The sequence below is a fragment of the Leucoraja erinacea genome, chromosome 25 (genome assembly GCF_028641065.1).
Source record: "Leucoraja erinacea ecotype New England chromosome 25, Leri_hhj_1, whole genome shotgun sequence".
NCBI classification, from domain to species: Eukaryota; Metazoa; Chordata; class Chondrichthyes; order Rajiformes; family Rajidae; genus Leucoraja; species Leucoraja erinaceus.
In genome coordinates, this window is record NC_073401.1 from 13,338,522 (window position 1) to 13,363,512 (window position 24,991).

Here is a 24,991-nt window from a genome sequence, read left to right on the forward strand (position 1 = left end):
ATGTTTTCAAGACATTTCCTTCTGATATTAACTTCACAGCTATAGCATGTTGTAATGCATTTGGATTCCGATTGATTATGATTTCTCTAATTAGGCTTTGGATGTTTGGGCGATGGGTGTCACACTATACTGCTTTGTTGTGGGGCAAGTAAGTAAAAATAATGAATGCAGTAGTTACAATAAAGCTGCGTAATTTAACACCTTTATATTAATGGCCATAAAACAGGCCGTAAGAGAATGGATGTGAAAATGATAAAAGTTCTGTTTTTATGACAGTGCCCCTTTATGGATGATCAGATATTAAGTTTGCATAACAAAATTAAAAACTATCCTGTGGAATTTCCTGAACAGTAAGTATTTGACAAATTTATACTTTTTTAATACAATTTAACCTTTTTTCTAGCTTTTTCTGTGTATTTTACTATTTCTTTCTTGATCAAACCTTATTCTCATTCAGTAATTTTTTATTTGCAACCTTCTGTGAGTTGACAAATGTAATAATTTGAGGGGGAAAGTGGTTTCTCTTAATATAAATATTTAAGTGTTATTTTTCTATTTTTCAAACTAGGCCAGAACTGTCTGAAGAGGTGAAGAGTCTCATTTTTAAAATGTTAGATAAAAACCCAGAAACAAGAATCACAGTTTCACAAATCAAGGTAACATAGATAATATTTTATTTTCAATCATTCTGGAGATTCATTGTTTTATCAGCACATTCCTCTCCATATAAGATGTAAAATGGAAGAAATCTGTTAATCTATCAGTTAATCTATACGATGTGCACAGAATTTTCATGTTGAGAAGGATATTCACATAATGAAGATGATGGAAACGTATCCCAGCATGTCCACATTGCTCATTGGAGGAAAAAGTCAGTGAGGATCAATATGAAATGTATAATCAAGATTGTCATTTTGTAATTTCAAGTGGAGATGAATTTTGGATTTTGCTTTTTTTTTCAGTAGTTTCAAAAGGAACTTGTGCACCTCTTAGCTGAATTGCCAGTAAATATTAGGATTAATTTATGAATGAACATGTCCTGAACTGGCTGACCAAGGTCAGCTGATCATTTTCTAACTCCTGGACTGTCCATGGAGATTCTTCAGAACATGGAGGATTTATGGTCATAAACCCATTCATTGGATTGAGAATTGTCTGTTCATTGGGATCAAATAATCTGTTTTATATTTATGGACATGAAGTGCTGGAGGAACTCAGCAGGTCATTCAGCATCTCTAGAGAACATGGATGGGTGGCGTTGGAGCTGAATTAGGCCATTTGGTCCATTGAGTCTGCTCCACCATTTGACCATGGCTGATCTATTTTTCCCTTTCAACCCCATTCTCCTGCCTTCTCCCCATAACCTTTGATGGCCTTATAAATCAAGGACTTATCACTCACCGCTTTAAAAATACCCTATGACTTGGCCCCAAAAGCCGTCTGTGGCAATGAATCCTACGGATTCACCACCCACTGGCTTAAGAAATTCTTCCTCATGTTTAAATGTTAGTAAATTATTTATTTCACTTTTAATAGGGTTTGGATGTTTCAGAATATCTTGAGATTTTCAGGGATATTGAAAACCTTGCCACCTGGAGTTAGGGATTTTCCTGCTGCCACAGGCTCCAATGATTGATGGCGGCCTTGTACTTTGTACATCCCAAATGCCACAATGTTGGGATTGTAATGTAAGGGTTAAACAGACTATGTCAGCTAAAATTTAGTTATCAGCTAAATTAGCAGCACAGCATTTGAAACCCTGCTTAGAAAAACAAGTAGATGTTTTCAAAGAATGCTTGGGCTAATTGAAAGGGACCAGTAAACATTGTGGCATTCATGGCCTCCTGCTTCACAGGCCCCCCTACCTGTGAAGCAGTCTATATCCAATATTAGTGACGGTATGCTTGGGAAAATGCAAAAAAGGGGCAGCACAGACTTTTGATGTTTGGGTATTATGGTGTTTTGGAGAATATGGAACATGGAGGAGAGAGATAATTGTTAATACAATGTGGAGCATTGGCATTCATGGGATGTGAAGCAGGTAAGCTGGAATACCAGGGAAAAAACACTACTTCCAGCCCACAAGCATTGCTGTAAAGTCAGATTTGTATAATTGTAAAAGCTAAACTATTTCCAATTCCATATTTTATGTTTATATAAGAAAAGGTGATAAATGAATACTGTGACATTACAGTGAATGTGTAAGAGTACACTGAAGAATATATTTTAGTGGTTGTTTCCGTTAACTTGCAGTTGCATCCATGGGTGACAAGACATGGTGCTGAAGCACTTCCTACAGAGGATGAGAATTGTGTACTAGTTGAAGTAACTGAAGAAGAGGTTGAGAATTCAGTCAAACATATTCCAAGTCTAGCTACAGTGGTAAGAGATTATTACATTAATTTAACAAGTCACAAGGTAAATCATTACATGTCCAATAAATATTGTCCATGCAGATAGTGCCTGTATTGTATTTGCTTGGTAAGAGTCTACTTCAAGTCTTAGAAACATCTTTATTTATTAATCCAACTGTTACGTAAATCTCCAAAATGCCCTTTGTAAAGTTCAGTACTTCCTGGGATGTACTAATATAAATTCTTCACTTTAGTGTACCACTAATCCATTGGCCAAATGTGGATTCATGCTTTGTTTATAATCATTGTCACCTGCAAGGCTTTGCCCTGTGGACTACTATTCCTAAATTGGCCACATTTCCAAAGATGAAAGTTCCAAAGAACTGTACAATCCTTAGTTTCACTGAATAATTTAGGTATTGAAACATCAGCCAACACGTTCGCAGAAGATAGTTGTTATTGCCCTAGATCAATTTCATACATTTTTATTCAAGAAATTCAATAATATTGTGTGATTGTTTCAAACTTGCGTGCTTTATGCAATTCCTTTCAACAGGGTCTACAGCTGCATCATGTAATTAAAGTAGAAAATTGTGGATTGGAAAGTAAATTAATGATGCTTGGAAATAAATTCAGACTTTAATAGTATTTATTTCTACATTGTATTGCTAAAGTTTTGCTATATTGTTAGTACTGTTTAAACGTAAACACCAAAAGTAAATTACCCATCATGTAAATCGACAGCTGAGTTATGTAGAGGAACATGCTTAATTATGCTTCCCAGAGCATAACTACTAGTTGAAGTAACTGAATTTCAGTTTGTTATAGATTGCAGAATGTTACAAAATTGTTGCTTTTTCTACAGATTCTCGTCAAAACAATGCTACGAAAACGTTCCTTTGGAAATCCTTTTGAGGGAAACAAGAGAGAGGAACGACCTATGTCTGTGTCAGGAAGCCTCCTTGTGTAAGTAGACAGTACTCTTATTAATTGTTTTAAGTTTCTAGGTAAGTTGAGTATGATTGTCATGCACGTACGCCAAACCAGTTGCTTCCACATAAGATGGATTGCTGGGATTTCTTCTTGGAGAAAAAAGGGAGAGTAGGGCTCTTAAGTAGGAGGTTATATCAGGGAAGAATGTTGAGGGATCAAATTTCCTTTCTGAAGTTCAACAACAACAAAAACTAATTAAGGAAAATGTCATTGAAATCTATCATCTGCTGCAACCATATTTCTAACCTCAAAAAAGTGGTTAGAAGGTGGCCTTGCATCCAGATACAATGTCTTCCAGACAATGCTCAAGACAATGGCAACATCCCTCTGCTTGTCATGGACCTCTGCACAACAAAAAAACTAACTACTGGAACTCAAACGGGTCAAGCAGCATCTGTGGAGGCAAAGGTTTGGTTGTCACATTGGGTGGAGACACGGCAAACAGTGCTGGGGATGTGGAGGGAGGATAACCGGTCTATAAAGGTGAGAGGGAAGAGTGAAATAGAAGCTGATGGATGAAGCAGGGAGTATTAGAGCTGCTCTTTAGACTTGTCTGCAAAATAATAGTCAGCAATAAGATTCTGTTCTCTATCAGATCTGTTGAAATAGACTTGCTATTTCAAGTACTGACCATGTGTATTACTCTTTGCAAATCATTTGGGTACGAATGTCGAATGCACCCAAGTTATAACTTCAATATGGAAACACTCAGCACTGTAAGCAGAACGGTGAGCATGCTAGGAACATTGTTGATGTCCCAACTACAAATTCTTACAACTGTATTCAATTTTATTTCCAGGAACTGTAGAAATTAAGATAGCTTTTGTATTTCATATGTGTAATGAATTTTGTAATATCTGTTGAAATAGAAAATCATGTTTAATACTGTTTTATGTAGCTTGCAGTCATCAAGACTGAAAATATGTGATTGTGTAGATTTTTTTAGAGTTCAAGCCTTTTTAAGGTGACTTTGTTTTCAATCGCAAGTCCTCCTTCAATTAGGGTACAATCAGCAGCACAGCGCCATTTAAATTCCAGGTTTGTAGGCATTATAATCCTAGTTTGTATGTGGTGTTAGCATATATTTGCTTTCTTATTGCAAAAATATTCTTTGTACCTTTTGTTAAAGTCATGTGTAATTTAAGGCTCATAAAACAGCACCTTGTGTGGTGAGAATCCCTATTTCTCTGGTCTTTGATCGGGTGGTTAGCTGTTATTACATATAATTGAAACAATTCCTTTGAAGCTCAATCACACAAATATATATATATATATATAAACACAAGAAACTGTAGACATCGGCTTACAAAAGAATATACGGAGTGCTGGAGTAGCTCATCGGATCTGCTGACCCACTCCAGCACTCTGCGCTTTCTCAAGAAAATATTGATATAATCAAAAATATTGTGGTTTAACATCCTTGATTATTGCTGTCACAGGAGTGTTGAATATTGTTCACAAATTCAACATAGAAATGAAAGTATAGTTGTCAAATGCTTGTTTATTCTTGTGTGAACTTTCCCCTAATTTCCAGAAGAAACAAGGCAGGAAATGTGAAATACTGCTACTTGCATAGTAGTCAAAGGTAAACACAATTTGAGTATACAAGTCTACGAGTTATTTCATGCAACCAGTAACTTTTAATTGCAACATGTTTTCTGCCATAATGTGTGAACCAAGACCTTAAAAGGTATTCAAGTGGATCATTATTTTATTTTGGATTTTTTACGGGTTAAGTAAAGAATTCTCTTCATTTAAAATTCAAATAGTCACATGCTGTATTCTCTTATATTAAAAAAATATTATATACACAATATTTGCATTTGACATTGACTATATGCATGCCTGTCACACTTTGTATTTCACAACAGCTTAAATGTGTACAGTGGAGCACATTGTACCTGGCACAAAGTTTAAATCAGATTTTGAATTAATTTACATACAAGTCCCTAACTAAAGGTCTCAACAGAACCCAGTGTTATGATTGTATATAGATTCAGCTTTGAGACCAAAGAGCCTGTTAGGTCAGTATAATTAAAACAGCAAAATATGAGTTAAGAAGTATACATGCTACTGAACTGTCTCATATACTGTACTTTATTATCGATGTTAATGGGTAATGGACTATTAAATGCCAATATTCTAATTACTGATTAATGCATTTATTAGCAAAGGCCAAAAAAAAAATCAATAATCTCCTTTTGCTTGATAACAGGGTGGCACAGTGGCGCAGCTGGTAGAGCTGCTTCCTTACAGCGCTAGAGACTCTGATTCAATCTTGAGTTCAGGTGCAGTCAGTGGAGTTTTCAAGTTCTCCCTATAACCGCATGGGTTTCCTCCTGGTACTCTGGTTTCCTCCCACATCCCAAAGACGTGCGGATTTGCAGGTTAATTGGACTCTGTACGATTGGACCCTGTACAATTACCCTTAATGTGTAGGGAGTGGACGAGAATGTGAAATAACAGAACTCATGTGAGTGGGTGATCATTGGTAACGTGGACTCAGTGGGCCGAAGGGCTTGTTTCCATGCTGTAACTCTAATCTAAAACAAAACTGAATAATGGTAGTTACTGACACAGACTTTTAAAGTAAATCTACATGAAGAATATTTACCCAATACTTTATATGTATACGATATACTGTGTTCACAATTAAATTAGTGCATTATGGCTAAATGTTACCACTGGTACCCATACTGGTTAGCTGCCTATTTGCTAGACTACAGTGGCCCAAAACACTCCAAACAATGCAACCTTTTAATTACATCAACATAGAAATATTTCTTATCCTTCTATTGGAATGGATCACACATTATTTAAGAGAGCAGTTATTTCTGGAGATTAAGTAATATACTGCTTTTGTTTGCCTGCATGATGCTTCCTAAGCAAGCTTGCAAATTTGAGAGGTATTCAACAAATATCCTGTCACCGCCACAGTATTGATAGCATGGTGCTTATTGCTTGCATGCACAAGTTTGTATTTTGCCAGTAATCAATAAAGAAATATCCCAGTTAAGTCATATCTGTCATTTAGTCAAATTCACCATTCTTGTAACTTGCTGCACTTAGTGAGTACAATATAAATTCATTGTTGAGCAGAGTTCCCAAAAAGAATTCTTAATTTTGCAATGAAACCAGGAGAAATTCATTCTCTCTAATGTACCTTTTCTAAAAGAAACTTTCGTCATTTCCATTTCCATTTCTTCCTTCATTTTATTTGGTAAATTTGTTTTCTAATCAACATCAAAGACATGTAAAGGTTTCGTGAGTTGTATTTTATTAAGAGATTAGATGTCAAATGACGGATGGGGTTTTTTTGCCATGTGATGCCAGTTTTCTTGTTTATCAAATAATTTTTTTTAACAAGGTCCCATTTTTATGTGTGTATGCCTGTGTCACTTCTCAGCATGGTACTTGATCACAGCCTGTCGATGTTATTCAGTGTTTAAGTATCAATCAGGGTGTTTTAACTGTTATTTTCCCCCTTTGTATATGGAAAGGACCAGGTGCTCCAGTTTCCTCTCACATCCCAAAGACAAGTGAGTTTGTAGGTTAATTGGCCTCTAAATTATCCCTCGACTGTAGGGAGTGGATACGAAAGTGGGATAACATAGAACTAGTGTGAATGGTGATCGATGGTCGGCATGGACTCAGTGGGCCGAAGGACCTGTTTCCATGCTGTAGCTTTAGAAATTATCTTACTTATAATTTCACTGTATTCCAAATAATATTGTGGATTTATTGCATGGTGAATTGAATGAACACTCTTTTAATGATGAATAAAGCACCAAAATGTATCATTATTTGCGATAGGGATCACTGCAATGTGATTTTTCTGTCCATCACTCTCAATTCTGCCACTGCCAGTATGTCCAGTTTTACTGTTCGCCACAATATTTACCCACAACATACAAAATGTTTATGCACAAACACGAAATACAATTGCAGTACAATGGCAGAGGGTGGGAGAGAAATGGTGCCAGTGAAAAACATTGTTCAGTTGAATGTTCAAAATGTCATAATTTAACGTGAAGAGAAAAAATTACTATGGTACACAAATGAAATGAGTTTGCAAGACATCAAGAGTATAGTTGTATTTTGTGTTCTTATCGCATGTTGTCTGTCACATATTCTTGTCCTATATTGTAGAATTTACACTTCGATCTATGTATCTTCAGTGTTACTGGCAAATTCAAACCCTGCATGAAGTGAAGTGAATTTGAATTTCTGTTCAATAAATGTATTCTGTCTACAAAGTGTAATAGTTTGGTCATGTGGGGAAGGTTTATTTATCTACATTATCATACAAAGAGATGAAGCAGCTGTACAAAGTGTCAGATGTTTAACCTGTAACTCTAATTCATTTTTGGCGATGATCTCAATTGTATTGTGCAACACGCCTTGTCACATTGTCTACAATGGTTTTCCTTTAGGTTGTGTGTACCAAGTACTCTCCATTAATACTCTAACCAAGCCAAGTTGTTTTGTAAATCCTTGCTTCATAAAAAATCAATACAAAATAATAAAAGGTAGTGTAATATTAAGGGGAACAATTCTGAGAAATGTTGGAAAGAGTTGATGTTGAATTCTCAAGGAAGATGACTTGTAGAACCTATAAACTTCAAGATTAGATTGCATAATGAACAAAGTAAAAGGGCATTTAAGATAAATGACAACACTATCAGTAAATATAATTAAACTTATTTTTTCAGCTTGTGGGCAAACATTGGCTAGAATTAATTGGCTGAAATAGGATGTATAGATTGAACTTTGTATATTTTATATATTTCCAGGTAACAAACTGATATAGAGCGTGATTTAAATAAAAGGAGTAAAAACTTGGAATTTGACAAAATTAAATGGGCTTTCAACAAAATGCAGTAAATTATCTAATATCCAAAAATGTATTAATTTGCGATTTCATTGCAAACTATCTTATTTCGTTTTACTGATCATTTTTGCTTTATCTTATTTTATTTGTATTTGAAGAAAAATCATAGAATAGCATTCAATATAATTATAGATTGGCAATGTAGAGGAATTTCTTTAGGTAGTGGTGAATCTGTGGAATTTATTGTCACAGATGGAGATGGAGCCCAAGTCACTGGGTATTTTTAAAGGAGAGATTGATTGGATGTTGATTAGTAAGGGCATCAAAGGTAATGAGGAGAATGGGGTTGGGAGTGAAAAATAGATCAGTCATGATCAAATGACGAAGTAATCTCGATGGGCCGACTGGCTGAATTCTGGCCCCATGTCTTATGATCTTATAAGATATTGCAGTAAGTCCAGGCTGTTATCACAATATCCCTCTATACATCATAGGAGCTCCACATTCTTTAGACTTGGGTATTATTTTAAATAGAACAACAAAGTGATCAAACTATATAATCAAACTTTAATTAAAAATATATGTAATGGTGAATCACCATCTCTACGACATCATCCAACTCTGACGCTTTTCAGTCAATCTGCCATTGAAGTTCTGATACGGACCTTTTTCTTTTGCCTCGAGTGTTCCAATATTCTGGCAAATCTAAGCTGTTACAGCTAATTTTAAAATCATCCACCTCATTTCTAAGCTAATTTTAAAATCATCCAACTCATTTTTACTTTTATAGAGTGTCGCTATTAATGTAACACGTTTATTTTACCCATAGTTAAAAAATACTGCACATAATCCCTGATTACATTGCCTCGTTTTGAAATTTCAAATTTTTGTGTTTGAGTCTGTCTATTATATACCTTTCCATCTCTAATGTTAACTGGCCTGACAACTCTCCAAGATCCCTGTCTTTTTTGACCTCTGGTGTATGCCTGATTTCTTCAATCCCATATTTGCCCTAATGCCTTAACCTCTGGAATTCTCTTCTCACGTCTTTCTGTTATTTCTTTATTATTGCACAGAAAACATCTGCTTTTGGTCAAATGTTTATTCGTAGCACTGTTTCAAATGTTGTATGCAAAGCTTCTATTAAGTACTTGGGGTTAATTCACTGGATTATAGTTCGTATGTCAATTACACGTCGAATATTGTTCTAAATCAGGGGCCTCCAAACATTTCAGCATGAGGGCCACATTATATATTTGGCATATTTTTACGGAAAAAATAAAAAAATGTCAACCACTCACCCACTCACTCACCCACCCACCCATTCACTCACCCACCACTCACTCACAGGCTGCTGTCACTGACCTTCACTGTCTTCTTGGGGCCACCGATGCTGCTGCCCGTATCTCTACTCCAGCCCCCCACGGGCCTCCACCAGCGACTCCACCGACCCTCGCCTCGCCACCAGCGGGCCAGAACCGTCACCTCACCAGAGTTCCAGGGTCAGTACCAGGCCCACAACCTCCACAGTGCACACAACACGTGGTCTGACTCTGCTGGGTCCCAGTGCTCCTCCCCTCCTACAGGGAACCTCAGTAGTGATGGGACTTCCCCTTCCCCCTCTTTTAACCAGGTTACCGCGACCTCACACCCGCTAGTTAAAATTCCCCGTTTATTTTGGGTTTTTTTTTACAGAGGTGCCGGAGCGGCGCTCCGGTGAGCTCCGGCAGCACTGCACCCCTGGGTATTAGTCACGTACAACTAATGGTAACCTGTCAACAGCTGCACACAAACCCTCAACTTGATAACCTACAGCAGACTGACGTGTAAGTTCCCGCGCTACCACAGAACCCGCTAAATAGCCTGCCGCACGGAACATGTTAAGAGCTTGCTGCGGGCAGGATGTGGCCAGCGGGCCATAGTTTGGAGACCCCTGTTGTAAATGGTGGTATATGGGAGATATCATACAAAGCATGCAAATAAAACATTGTATAGTATTTCAGGCAATACATAGATGCAATTTACAATTTATACAATGCAATTTAAAACATTATCTGTTAGCTTTCATAGAAGACTACTTGGTAATTCTGCACTTTATTAGATTATTTACTTTGGGATCAAAAATTAACAAAATGTATTTAAAATAGAGATCAGATCCCAATTGATGCCTTTGTTCTATGCTGAACAGGATGTATATTTTATTTCAACAGAAAACAAAGTAGTGGAGATAGTATGAAGAATTCTGAACTACCAGAAGTTGGAGAGGATGAAGTTTTGCCATGAGATTATATGCAATAAAGGACATACGCATGTTTCATTGGGTTCTCAAAAAAATAATCAGCTGCTGTGATGTTAGGAGCCAAATGTATACATCAGTATGATATTTCCTAAGTTGCCAGTTGCATAATCAACTCACTAAGTTTCATGTATTTTGTGCTTTTGCATGGAAATTCTTTGAAACACACAATTGCTTAAGATACTGATGTATTCATTTTTAAGGCATGGAGGTAGTTGATGTGTGAGTACAGATGTTGGATTGGTTGTAACATTTTAATAAGTATATAATTTTAAATTTGTGGTACGTTTCCTAAAGGCATTTGGGCCCAGAATTTCACCTTCAAGAGGAAGTTGTAGATATTTAGTGATTTTTCACATCATGATATCAATCAGAATGCATATTGCAAAATGTTTACAGTATTTGCTTAATGTAAAAGTCTGCTTTTAACTTTTTAAATAGTATTTACAATGTAATATGTCAGTTAAATTAATTATAATGATATCAAGAATAATGCACATTATTGGCAGTTTAATTTTGTACTATTTCATTAGTTTGTATCGGCTATGTAGTTTACTAAACATTATTTAGCTTATTAAAAAGTATAGTGAAGACAAGTTTTAATACTAATTATCATAAATAACATTCTCCATGGAAATGCTAGATCCATGGTAGAACTGCGTTGCTTCTTATTTTCAAAATTATTCACTTTTATAGGGTGTGGCTATTAATATAACACATATTTCACTCTTATTTTATCCATGGTTAAAAAACATTTAATGTTATAAAGCTGGCTGTAAATGTTGCCACTTCTTGGATGTGTGTTTCCTGTACGCATTTCAATTATCGAACCTTCCCCCTTTTCAGGGAATATATAATTGTTGCAAGTAAACAAATGCAAAACAAAGTGCTATAATTTCTTAATAATGTTTTCCTAGAGGCCAAGTACCTGTTCTATGATGTACAATATGCATCATTAATATGCATGGAACAGAGGCTCTATTTTTGTGGTGAATTTCTCAGTGTGAATTCTGTTCAATATGTTGTAGTGTGGGCACAGATCTTTCCATAATACATAATAGCAGGTTCAATGTTGTAAGTTTCACTGTGCCTTATTTGGTACATGTGACAATAAACTGACCTTGAAACCTTGAAATACATGCACAGGGAGAATGATGCTTCTGTGTAGATGGTCATATGAATTTGATGCAGTGTGCATTATATTTAATTAAAAACAAAGTCTATTACCATATCAATGAATGATGAATAGTGAGCATAATGTAGAAAAATCTTTTGCTATCTATGTAACTGTTTGAAATGTAAGTTTGGGTGAAAACTATCCACTGCTTTAAGATACTCTATAAAACCTACCTCTTTTAGCCACTTATCCTAATATGTCCTTATTTGCAACTGTTAACTTATATCCAATATCCTTGAGGCAATTTATTGATTTCAAGTCACTAAGTGCAAGTTGTTGATGAAATATCTTTTAACATTTTGAGAACAAAGGACATAGTGGCCTTTATCCTTTTGTGATATGTACAGTTTTTAAGTGTTCATGGAAAAGTTAGTTATGATATTGCTGCAATATTTCTGGTATTTTGCCAAATATAATGTATATTTACTAAAACTATGTATGCTGATGTTTTATACAGATGGCCAAATATTATCTGTATTATGTATTTATGAAAACAACCATATTTAATATCAGTATTATTCTTGCATACTAGGTGTTTCCAACATATTTGATATTTCATTCTCAAAGGTTTCAATTCATACGTATAGATCAATTTTAATTAAACCTTACCTTAATGTCTTGCAATATGGATGTTGTTTTTGGAGCTTGGGGGGCACTGTTACTTCGATTTAATTAAGTTGCATAATGAAATTATATAAACATGGGAAATTGTGTGATGGACTGCAGATAAATGATTGTTTAATGTCGATAAGGAATATCTTCAGTTTTATTAATTAAAATAGATTTAGTAGTTGTAAGAAAATGTTATTATTTATTTAATAAATTGATGTTTTCAGCCACAAATACATTTATTATGGTTTTTGATATTTTGTAATATTTCAAAATAAATCTGCAGCTTCCAAAACATGTTTTTCAAATATTGACAGGCAGACAATTAGAGTTTAGTGAATTCTTTTTAAAGAAAATAGAAATTACAACACAAAAGCAAACCATTCAACTAACCTGTCCACTTGAGCAATATACATAATTGTTTTTACTGTAACCACCTATAAAACAACTTTTAAACTGTAAACTTTAGCAATGAAAACCTGAGAAGCTGATGGTGCTTGTTTGTGTTCTTCAACAGCAGCGGCCTTTAATGATGTTCCAATCAATATATTTGGGAAATTATAAATTTCCGATGACTGATTGATTGTGCAAGTAAGGAGTAAAAAAACAAAGTTGTTAAACAAATAAAGGAAACTGATTACTGTAGGCTTTGTCCACTCCTGGAAAGTGTCCGTATAAAACATGATGATTTGAAGCTCTTGGTAACAGAATTGTGTTTCAGCTGCCAAATTACTTTAGAATACTATATTGCATTATTAGTCCAGCTTCTCTACGTTCAACTTTGAGAACAAATATTCGAGTTCAGGGTAGAAAGAAAATTCTGGCTTTCGGGTTTTTCCATTCAACACTTTAATGTCCATATCAAATGATAAACTGATCCACATCGACAACAGTTCTCAAATGATTGTTTTCACCAGATAAAATCTGTTTGCTGTTCGCAGTAACTTTCTGCATGTCAATAACTGCTATTTTTATTTCAACATCAAAATTCATTAGTTAATAATAGCAATTAGAATATTTTTTCCCTTTTAAGATTAAGCATTTATAAAAAACATATAGCCTTGAAGTGAACATGTTTGTCAAAGGCCAAATAGAAAATGTGACTTTTTTTTTACACCAATTCAGTTTGGATTCCTGTGATTTTGTATCATTCCAGCCGAGCCTATTGATGGACGCAAAATGCTGGAGTAAGGCAGCCTCTGTTGAAAATTGGCAGGTGATGTTTTGGGTTAGGACCCTTCTTCCAACAGAGCCTATTGATTTTCAACAAGGGGAGAGAAGAAAAAGTAATACTTCCTGGATTTTCTTAAATATAACACATCCTTAAACTAGTTTAGTAATTTCTTATTTATATCACACTATCATGTGGTCAGAATCAGGCGGAAAATAGCTTGAAATATGACTCCATTTTTTAAATAGTTTATTCTTGGAAATATACATTTAATAAGGGTGCTAAATGTAATAGAGAACAACTGTCAAGATTTACTATATTTTCAATTGAATTTGGTATTTAATATGTTTATGATAAAAAAATAATTGTAGTGTACTTTAGACATCTAGAGAAAGCAAAAATCACTAAGCAACATATCACAAAGAATTAGTTCATTAAGTTTACATTTGCAAATCACACTATTCAGCAGGAACACTATCAAATAGTTTAAATTGTAGTTGAGAGACTGCAGATGCCAGAATCTTGGGCAAAACTGTATTGGAGCAACTCAACAAATAAATTTCAAATTCAAATTTCAAATTTGTCACATACACCTAGGTGTAGTGAAATTCAGCCTGACCCAGTTGAAGTTAATTACTGCAAAATAATTTGATTTCTACTGATTAAAAATACTTAATTTCTAAACTTATTATTTGAGGGGGGAATTTTATTTTATTGGCTTACCAATTCACCGTCGTTAATAGATTTGAACTTCATTTCTTCATAATGACGTTTTTTTTTTAAGATGTTCAGGGCAATTATATCACACACAATTGTTGCCTGAAAGGGAACATTTTAATTATGTTGCGACTTCAAAGATATTTCGATCTAAAATAGATTCATATAATATCTGACTTTTATAAACATAAAATTCAATACATTTCACTGGTACGCTGTACAGCTGCCTCATTTTAATTGTTGTTTGCAAATTTTGGGTAATATAATGCAAATACAGGCTCTTTAGTCGACTAAGGCTACATAATCCCAATGTTATTCTCCCCGTCATTCTCATTAACTCCTTTCAGATTATAATATCCAGTATACCACTCAGAACAGTTTACAGTGGCTAATAAAACTACTATATGATTAGGATGGTCATAAAAATGAATAAGGTAAAGTGGGAGTGCTGCTATATAACTAACAGAAGAGCATAAAGTATAACTTGAAGGATCAAGTATGGGTTTGACTTTGGGTAGCTAATTACTGTGGGATGGAACAGTTGAGAGCAGTAAAGCATTGATGATTAATATCTCCATGTGCCATATACATAAAGATAAAATAATAGCAATCACATTTAATGTGCTGCAAGTGGAGCTGTGTGCACTATAAAATCAAGGACCAGGTTCCAAATAAAACAACCTGATTGCTTTAGCTGAAAGTTTTAGATATGATCAGTGCTACTTTGATTTGTTTTCCACAATTTCCTCAATAAAAAACTTTCAAAGCAACAACATGATCTATAAAAATATTTGCTGTAAATAATGCACAAATTCACACACCTTAACTATTTCTTATGTCTATTTTTAAAACACAAAATAACTTACCATTCCCAGTAAGGCTAAGCCAGATCCTACATTTATCAATGTTGGGATAATGTTAAATTTTCCAGCCTGTGGAGAATAATAGTTTTAAAGCAGTATTTATCAATATTGAAAGCAGGGATTATATATTTCTGTTATAAACAATATGAAGATGGAATATAATCGCTTGAAGAAAAAAATCATCCTTTTGGCCTCAGCCTGAGTTGTTTAATTTTCAGCAGATTCATTACCTTCTAGCAAGTTCACTACTTTCACTTTGAGAGTTATAACAGTTCAAAACTGCACTAACATTAATTGTCAAAAATGTAATGATCTAATAGGCTCATTTTTTGACACTTAGCTAACATTTCTAAATGTTTATTCATAAATTCACTTATCTAAAGTAATAGTGATTGCTTAGGCCGCAGTGACCATGGAGAACAAAATTATAGATCAGAGAAATGTTAATTTGGAAGTTGGGAATAATATTGGTAAAGCAATCACAACAAAATTTAAAATGGTGCCCAACAGAGTAGAGGGAAAATATAAATAAAATAATCTAAACACTCATGGCATAGTAGATGAATAAAGGAATATAAGAATAATTGAAGGCAAGAAAAGATGCATACATTAACTACACAGACACCAGAAGAATGCAGAACACGACCCATCAAAAAAAAAAAGGAATTTGTAGGAATCATGAAATTAAATTAAAGTAAGGAAGTAGTATAAAATAGCAAAATATTTCACTATTGCACCAACAAAATAAAAGCTTGGAAGGATTAGGAAATGGCAGAAATATTAAATCGTTTACTGAAGAGATTACGCGTGGATATATCATTGGATAACACAAATAATGATAAATAATAAATTTGAAATCAAGAAAGGGGGAATAAATAAAGAAAACACCCCTGATTCGGATGGATCACTCACTCATTTTAAGAGATGAGAGCGAAAACATCACTATAGATATTTGATAAATTACTGGATAAAAGGCGTCATGCCTGAGATATTGTAATATAATGTTTTTTTTAATAGAATCCTACTAGAGGAGATAATAAAAAACTAGAAATTGAAAAAATGATAATGAATAGCCAGCATTGTTTTTTGAATTGGTTTTACAGAAATTATAGTAATGCAATTTATTCTATTTTTTCTAGATTTTCTAAACAGAGTAGGGATGGAAAATACATTTCAGGTGGAAAGTAGCAAAATAGAAAACCATCTAACTTTAAGTCAGTAGGAATAAAGCAAAGAGTAGAAATAAAGAGTGAAAAAGGTGGGCAGTCGTGATCCCAAGTGCTGGACCCACTTATTCACATCAATGACCTAGAGTTTGGAATTGTAACTGCTGCCATAGTTGGGCCAAAATATTCACTTCTGCTCCAAGTATTCCATGTCTTTTTAAATGCTTCTCCAGTACTGATTAAAATAGCATCTTTCTTTGGGTTCAGCTCAAGTGAATTTTGGAACAAACGCCACTGACCAGATCACAATCCAATTAGTTCTTCCCTTGCATCAGTGGATGTCACTTTCTAATACGACTGGTGTGGAAATGTCCAGCTGCGAGTTTAAAAACCAGAATCCATTCTGCGCCTCATCAAATTTTAGCCAAAAACTGTTCAACAATTTTAAACTTGTTATGATCTTGCCCTCAAAACAGAATTCAACATCACTAGAAATGGATCATGTTTTGTGAATGTTCTCTTTGAATAATGTTTTTATACCTTTCATACCCTTTCCAAGACATTCTAAAGCAATTTACAATGAATAATTTTTTATAACCTTTCAAGGACATTGCAATGTTTAATAGCAGCAGCTGATATATGTACATTTATTAGGACACAGTAATTTATTGTGTGTTGTACACAAGGGATACCCACAAATAGGAATAAAGACAAAGGCAACCAGGAACGTTAACTGCCTCTGCAAATTATTGAGACAATTTTATTTTATGTCACCAGATTAATCTGGTTATTAAATACTTCTACAATTTGGTATTAAGTCATCCCATTTTAAATAAATATAATGTGCCACATTGTGCTGATATTGCCAAAGGTTGTGGCTAAACCACTGGCATTGAGCCATTGAAAGTGAAAAAAGTTTTGGACGTGTACATTGCTGTAAAATGAGAAAGTCTGGGACTTGGCTTAAGATCTGTGCCTATAGCAAGACCTGGTCTACATTCACAAGGCTGATAAACTCACAGTTGTAAGTTATCGCACTTTCTCATCCACTCCTTACACACCAGGGTCAATTTACAGAGGCCAATTAATCTACAAACCTGCACATCTTTGGGATGTGGGAGGAAACCCACAGTCACAGGGAGAACATGCAAACTCCACACAGACAGCACCTGAGGATAGGATTGAACCCAGGTCCCTGGCGCTGTGAAGTGCGCTGCACCGTTAGTTTTCCCTCATAACTACTTATTTCTTCTTGGTAGTTATCATTATCGCCTCCAATAATGTAATTCAACCAGTAACACACAATGTCAGAAGTTAGACGTTAAACAGAGACAAAATAGAGAGAGTACAGAGGAGATTTACTAGAATGTTGCCTGGGTTTCAACAACTAAGTTACAGAGAAAGGTTGAATAAGTTAGGTCTTTAGTCTCTGGAGCGCAGAAGGTTAAGGGGGGACTTGATAGAGGTCTTTAAAATGATGAGAGGGATAGACAGAGTTGATGTGGATCAGCTTTTCCCTTTGAGAATAGGGAAGATTCAAACAAGAGGACATGACTTCAGAATTAAGGGACAGAAGTTTAGGGGTAACATGAGGGGGAACTTCTTTACTGAGAGAGTGGTAGCGGTGTGGAATGAGCTTCCAGTGGAAGTGGTGGAGGCAGGTTCGTTGGTATCATTTAAAAATAAATTGGATAGGCATATGGATGAGAAGGGAATGGAGGGTTATGGTATGTGCAGGCAGGTGGGACTAAGGGAAAAAAGTTGTTCGGCACGGACTTGTAGGGCCGAGATGGCCTGTTTCCGTACTGTAATTGTTATATGGTTAGAAAATGACAAGGCAAGATGGTGATAGAATAATTGTCACTTGCCTAGATTAATACAATTGGAACAAAGTCCACATATATCATCCCTCCCTCTTAAACCCCTTTCTCACGGGGCGACTTGACTCGAGAGTTAACCAGAGTTGAACATCGTGGGAACCGTGTGATAACCGTACGGCATTCGTGGACCACCGTGGCGCTAACGCCAGGTACTCGTGTAACTTGGTGACTCGGGAGAAAATTCAAACAAGCTTGAATTTCTCCAAGATTGACTTGTACACTTGTGGTTGAACATTGAAACATTATATGCACGTAGTGGCCAGTGCGATATCCGTACTGACTTGCGTGTACCGTGGGAACTCCTGCGAACGGTGAACCCGGAAGCTGGACAGAGGGGACAGAAGGTGAGTAAAAATTGTCTTCTGTAGGATTGAATTTAAAAAATAAAGATTTGCATCCGCATATGGACATCAACTTATTCATGCGTTATGTTAATGAGATTCAAGAAAATAACTATAATCTTTTAAAGGGACTTTACTGAAAGGTCCTGCATTTTTATGGTCCGTGAGAAATGTTTCACCTGTACTTCTTTGAGAGATACAGCTCGGAGTCCTCGCCGCCCAGCGATCGATGCCTTTCCGAAGCAGGGTCCGGATCAATCAATGTTCTCCAGAGACCCGTGTAAAGGAGTGAACTGCACATGCTGGTTTAAAACGAAGACAGACACAAAAAGCTGGAGTAACTCAGCGGGTCAAGCAGCATCTCTGGAGAAAAATAGGTGATGTTTCGGGACGAGACACATCTTCAGACTCAATTCCGATTAGGATGTCTGAAGAAGGGTTCCGATTCGAATCGCCACCTATTCCTTTTCTCCAAAGATGCTGCTTGGCCCGCTGAGTTACTCCAGCATTTTGTGTCTAACTTGTTGATTCAGACAGTTTTTGATTATCAAGGATTCTGCGCTGACTCTTTACTCTGAAACGCACGTTGGAAATTTAAACTTGGGCGCAACTAACATCGTCTTACTACCGTGGGAACTCATTAACTCAGCGGGCAGGCAGCAGTTAATTGTTGCTCCCTTCAGTTTCCCAGGGGGTCGGGACGGGCCTGGAGTTGGGAGGGAAAGGTGGGGGAGTCGAGGGAGAGGAGGGGGGGGGAGACAGATGGGGGGTCTTCATTTACTGGTGGCGGGTGTCTGTCACTGAAACAGCAGGTGAGATTTCACATCCACCTTTTGTGTGCCACTCTCTCTCTCCCCCCCCCCCCCCTCTCTTTCTCCCCCTCCCCCCACCTCTCTCTTTCTCCCCCTCCCCCACCTCTCTTTCCCCCCCTCCCCCACCTCTACCTTTCTCCCCCACACACAATAAGACTGATGTATTCTGCTTAGTCTCTCTTCGCTCCCACACACACAGATAGACCAAGGTCATGTGCGCTCTTCCGCCAGTCACCCCGAAGTACATCACACTGCCTCTGTGCCTCTCTCTCTGTCTCTCTCCCCCTCTCTCCTAAGTAATGTGGCATCTTCCTGCAGTAAAGTCACGGCATTAGTACAGACATGTCTCCAAATGAGCCAATTCAACCAAGGGAGGATATTTATAGTGTGTGAAAAAAAAAAAGTGACATCATTTGTGCCACGTGATGATTTAACTACACTTGACAGTTTACAATGTCATTCAAGATTTAACGGGAAAGCTCGGGAGACGGACAAGTCACTCGCACAAATAACAGAAATGCCGAGTACCGTGGGAACTCTTTGTCTACCCCCCCGTTATATTGTGTGATATCGTGCTAGACCACGACCACTTCACTTTGGTTACATCTTGCGTCAAGTCGCCCCGTGAGAAAGGCCTATTACGGAATAGCAACTTGAAAAATAATTATTGGTCTTTTGTCACTGGGCCAAAATCATAGAATCATTTACTTAACAGCACTGTTATTGCAACTACTCAGCATGTTCAGGATGACAGTTCACCAATTAGAATGGACAATATGCTGGTCTTGTCAGGCACAACCACCACATCTCAAGAATGAATAGATACAGACAAAAATCACTCACCTTACCAAAAACGTCAATGATGAATCGTATACCGTATGCTTTGTATAATGTTCTTGTTTGTTTTCCTTTTTCATTTATGTTGTATTTAGCAAACCTGTTTTATATTATTGTTCAAGTTAGGAAACCGCATCTTAACTTTAAATATAACAAAATTCAAATATTGGTTTAAACCATGCCATACAAAAAAAAATCACTTGAGCAGCATAAACTCTGGAAAGACTTGAACCTGAATAGTTCTCCCAAAACAAAGTGCATCAATGGGTGATAGGGAAAAGTCAATGTTCAGAGAGACTTGAGTCTTTGCACACAATTCACTGAAAGTTAATATGCAGCTCACAATGAGGAGAAGGCAGCATATGTGTATTTGTGAATGGGCATTTTTGTCTCCATCTTACAAAATTATCAAAATGTTGGGCTCATTTTAGTACGTTCTCTCGGTGACCGCGTGGGTTTACTCTGGGTATTCCAGTTTCCTCCAACATCCCAAAGCTTAGTTTAGAGATAAAGTGCGGAAACAGGCCCTTCGGCCCACCCAATCCGCTACTACCAAAGATCCCAGCACACTTACACTAGGGACAATTTACACTTATACCAAGCCAATTAACCTACAAACCTGTATGTCTTTGGATGGTGGGAGAAAACCAAGATCTCGGAGAAAACCCATGCGGTCACGGGGAAAATGTACAAACTCTGTACAAACGGTACCCGTAGTCTGTATCGAACCCGAGTCTCCGGCACTGTAAGCAAAACTCTACTGATGCGCCACCCTGCTGTAAGCAACTACTCTGCCACCCGGTAAAGCAGGTGAAGAGGTCTTTGTTCTCATTGAAAACAGAAAAAGTAGCGACTAATCTCTTATTTGACAAATATTTTGAAGTCTTATACATACCTAAAATTATAACCAGGCGACAGTGCTTCAGTTGTACTTTTGTCAAGCCGGCGAAATTTGTACACTGGGAAACATTCAGATGCTGGTCGATCCAGGTTACAATTCCACTTTATTAAAATACCCATCACTCCACCCTGAAAAAGAAATGAGATTCGAAGTACAAATTTTGCTAAATTAAAAGGAACGTTAGCTATTATTAGCTAACTCAACCCCTTGCATAATTGATATCCGAAGATCACCTAAAGCTCTGATTTTAGTTTTAGTTTAGAGATACAGCATGGAAACAGATCCTTCATCCACACCGACCATCAATAATCACCCATTCACACCAGTTCTATGTTATCCCTCTTTTTCATCATTAGGGGCAATTTACATAGATCAATTAACCTACAAACCAGCACATCTTTGGGATGGGGGAGGAAACCCACACGGTCACAGGGAGAACGTATTCGAATGAGGCCCATATTTTGGTAAAATGGAGACAAAAATGACCATTCTCATGTCAATAGGCCAGGTAGACTACACATTTTATTCTTGGTCTTTGTTCACCACATTCTTCTCAGACCACCGGAAAATATTTTGATTGACCCAGTTTTTCCTAGGGCCTTGTGATATCCAGTGATGAGTATTAGTGATAACACAAAGAAGGGATTGACATCTACTGTGGTGGAACCACACAGGAGATTTCCCTGCCAACAATAGCTTGGTGATTATGTAAATAATAGGTGCCAGTATCAAGCAGTTTGGACATTTTCCACACCACATTCTGCAGCTCCAAATAAGTAGGAAAATACAATCAGAAATGAAACAACTGAAGATACAAAAGAGGAAAGGGATGAAATGTAATGGCAAAAAGATAGAATTAAGTAGCAAGCAAGACATTCTGATTGGTTTATAAAATGAGAGGCATAGATGACGCCAGGATTGCCACAAGGAAGGTTGTCAAAGTGCACAGTTTGATATAGATCAACTATAGAAATGTGAGGAGAAATGACAGGTGGAGTTTAATTAAAGCAAGTGTGAGGTGTTGTGCTATAGAGAGGTCAAATATATGGGGGAAATGTACAATTAGTAGCATAATTTTACAGTATTGATGTACAGAGGGATCTTGGTGTCCAGGACTATAGTTCCCTGAAAGGGCCGACACAAGTAGACAGACTAGAAATAAAACTATCTTGTCCCTTCAAATGTCTGAATTTGTCTTTTCAATCTTGCACAGGTAATTGGCCTCTGTAAAACTGACCCTAGTGTGTCTGGAGTGTGTTGTGAATGGATAAGAAAGTGGAATAACATAGACCTAGTAAACGGGTGATCGGTGGTTGGCATGGACTCAGTAAGCCGAAGGGCCTGTTTCCATGTTTTATCTTTATATTAAACTTTTCTCTGTCAACCATTGTGGCTTTTTTGTACAGGATGTAATTGTTTAGCAAGTGTGAGACAGTTTTGTTATATTATAACTTGATCCTGCAAGATATCAGTTGCTCAGAGTAGGTTATGGTATTACAGCCTACTAGATGGATTAATAAATATCTACATAACACAAGATTGAGATAAATAAAACAAACCTGAACAGATAATTCCTGAAAATCTTCTCCTGCGTCTCGAACCATATCTCCCAGGGTAAAAATTGGACAGGTCGGATCATTTTTCTGATGGAACCTACAAACTTTTAAGTAGCTTTCATTTGCACTCGACAATATATTTCTCCTGTGGTAAGAGAAAGGGATGTCTGTTAGATACTTGTCACATTATGAGTATGTGTTATATAAATGGATAAAAACTTACTTTGAAAATTGAAATTTAGGGAAGGTAATGCTGTTCTTGATTAACACCGTGAAATTTTCAGCTTCTTCAAGAATTGCAGGCCTGAAATGAAAGATCGTTATATGATTATTTTTGTATATTATTTACAACATACATTAATGATTTAGATGAAGGGATTAAAAGTAACATTAGCAAATTTGCAGATGACACAAAGCTGGGTGGCAGTGTGAACTGGGAAGAGGATGCTATGAGGATACAGAGTGACTTGGACAGGTTGGGTGAGTTGGCAGATGCACTTTAATGTTGATAAATGTGAGGTTATCTACGTTGGTGGCAAAAACAGGAAGGCAGATTATTATCTAAATGGAGTCAAGTTGGGAAAATGGGAAGTACAACGGGATCTGGGGGTCCTTGTTCATCCGTCAATGAAAGTAAGCATGCAGGTACGGTAGGCAGTGAAGAAAGCGAATGGCATGTTGGCCTTCATAACAAGAGGAGTTGAGTATGGGAGCAAAGAGGTCCTTCTGCAGTTGTATAGGGCCCTAGTGAGACCACACCTGGAGTATTGTGTGTAGTTTTGGTCCCCTAATTTGAGGAAGGACATTCTTGTTATTGAGGGAGTGCAACGTAAGTTTACAAGGTTAATTCCCGGCATGGCGAGACTGTCAAATGTTGAGAGAATGGAGCGGCTGGGCTTGTATACTCTGGAATTTAGAAGAATGAGAGGGGATATTATTGAAACATATAAGATTATTAAGGGTTTGGACACGCTGGAGGCAGGAAACATGTTCCCGATGTTGGAGGAGTCCAGAACCAGTGGCCACAGTTTAAGGGGTAAGCCATTTAGAAGAGATGAGGAAACACTTTTTCAGTTTAAGAATAAGGGGTAAGCCATTTAGACCGGAGATGAGGAAGAACATTTTCACACAGAGAGTTGTGAGTCTGTGGAATTCTCTGCCTCAGTGGGTGGTGGAGGCTGGTTCTCTGGATGTTTTCAAGAGAGAGCTAGACAGAGCTCTTAAAGATAGCGGAGTCAAGCGATATGGGGAGAAGACAGGAACGGGGTACTGATTGTGGATGATCAACTATGATCACATTAAAGTAAAAGTGGCAGGCAGACAGACAAATCCAGGGCAAAAATCAAAAAGGGCCACTTTTCGACATAATTGTATAAGGGGTAAGAGTGTTTTTTGTATGAAGGCTTTGTATCTTTATGCAAGGAGCATTTGTAACAAAGTGGATGAGTTGAATGTGCAGATAGTTATTAATGAATATGATATAGTTGGGATCACGGAGACATGGCTCCAGGGTGACCAAGGCTGGGAGCTGAACATCCAGGGATATTCAATATTCAGGAGGGATAGACAGAAAGGAAAAGGAGGCGGGGTAGCATTGCTGGTTAGAGAGGAGATTAACACAATAGAAAGGAAGGACATTAGCTTGGAGGATGTGGAATCGATATGGGTAGAGCTGCGATACACTAAGGGGCAGAAAACGCTAGTGGGAGTTGTGTACAGGCCACCTAACAGTAGTAGTGGAGTTGGGATGGCATCAAACAGGAAATTAGAAATGCGTGCAACAAAGGTAAAACAGTTATAATGGGTGACATCAATCTACATATAGATTGGGTGAATCAAATTGGCAGGGGTGCTGAGGAAGAGGATTTCTTGGAATGTATGCGGGATAGTTTTCTAAACCAACATGTAGAGGAACCAACAAGAGAGCAGGCTATTCTAGACTGGGTATTGAGTAATGAGGAAGGGGTAGTTAGCAGTCTTGTTGTGCATGGCCCCTTGGGCAAGAGTGACCATAATATGGTTGAGTTCTTCATTAGGATGGAGAGTGACATTGTTAATTCAGAAACAAGGGTCCTGAACTTAAAGAAAGGTGACTTTCAGGGTATGAGACGTGAATTGGCCGATAGACTGGCAATTGATTCTTAAAGGGTTGATGGTGGATATGCAATGGAAGGCATTTAAAAACTGCATGGATGAACTACAACAATTGTTCATCCCAGTTTGGCAAAATAATAAATCAGGGAAGGTAGTGCATCCGTGGATAACAAGGGAAATCAGGGATAGTATCAAAACAAAAGATGAAGCGTACAAATTAGCCAGAAAAAGCAGCCTACCAGAGGACTGGGAGTCCAGCAGAGGAGGTCAAAAGGCTTAATTAGGAAAGGGAAAATAGATTATGAAAGAAAACTGGCAGGGAACATAAAAACTGACTGCAAAAGTTTTTATAGATATGTGAAGAGGAAAAGATTAGTTAAAACAAATGTAGGT

The 24,991-nt window shown here is 36.9% G+C and overlaps 2 protein-coding genes across 8 annotated transcripts in view; one reads left to right on the forward strand and one right to left on the reverse strand.

Moving 5' to 3' along the window:
• Positions 1-12,494, forward strand: part of LOC129709407 (calcium/calmodulin-dependent protein kinase kinase 2-like) — a 56,857-nt gene extending 44,363 nt beyond the window's left edge. For 5 of the 6 annotated variants that reach the window (XM_055655757.1, XM_055655756.1, XM_055655759.1 and 2 more), the window contains 7 exons: positions 95-148; positions 277-350; positions 569-656; positions 2,254-2,382; positions 3,220-3,320; positions 4,882-4,932; positions 10,389-12,494. In XM_055655757.1, the coding sequence (XP_055511732.1) occupies positions 95-148; positions 277-350; positions 569-656; positions 2,254-2,382; positions 3,220-3,320; positions 4,882-4,932; positions 10,389-10,461 (570 nt within the window). In that variant the 3' untranslated portion in view covers positions 10,462-12,494. The remainder of the gene's footprint in view (positions 1-94; positions 149-276; positions 351-568; positions 657-2,253; positions 2,383-3,219; positions 3,321-4,881; positions 4,933-10,388) is intronic. The other variant, XM_055655758.1, reaches the window with a different exon arrangement.
• Positions 12,495-12,534: 40 nt separating this feature from the next.
• The window catches only part of p2rx4a (purinergic receptor P2X, ligand-gated ion channel, 4a), a 37,975-nt gene continuing 25,518 nt past the window's right edge, over positions 12,535-24,991 (reverse strand). For both annotated transcript variants that reach the window (XM_055655764.1, XM_055655762.1), the window contains exons 6-12: positions 22,728-22,808; positions 22,508-22,649; positions 20,943-21,076; positions 20,054-20,147; positions 15,015-15,080; positions 14,155-14,250; positions 12,535-13,513 (exon numbers count right to left, since the gene is read on the reverse strand). In XM_055655764.1, coding sequence (XP_055511739.1) covers positions 13,490-13,513; positions 14,155-14,250; positions 15,015-15,080; positions 20,054-20,147; positions 20,943-21,076; positions 22,508-22,649; positions 22,728-22,808 — 637 coding nt within the window. In that variant the 3' untranslated portion in view covers positions 12,535-13,489. The remainder of the gene's footprint in view (positions 13,514-14,154; positions 14,251-15,014; positions 15,081-20,053; positions 20,148-20,942; positions 21,077-22,507; positions 22,650-22,727; positions 22,809-24,991) is intronic.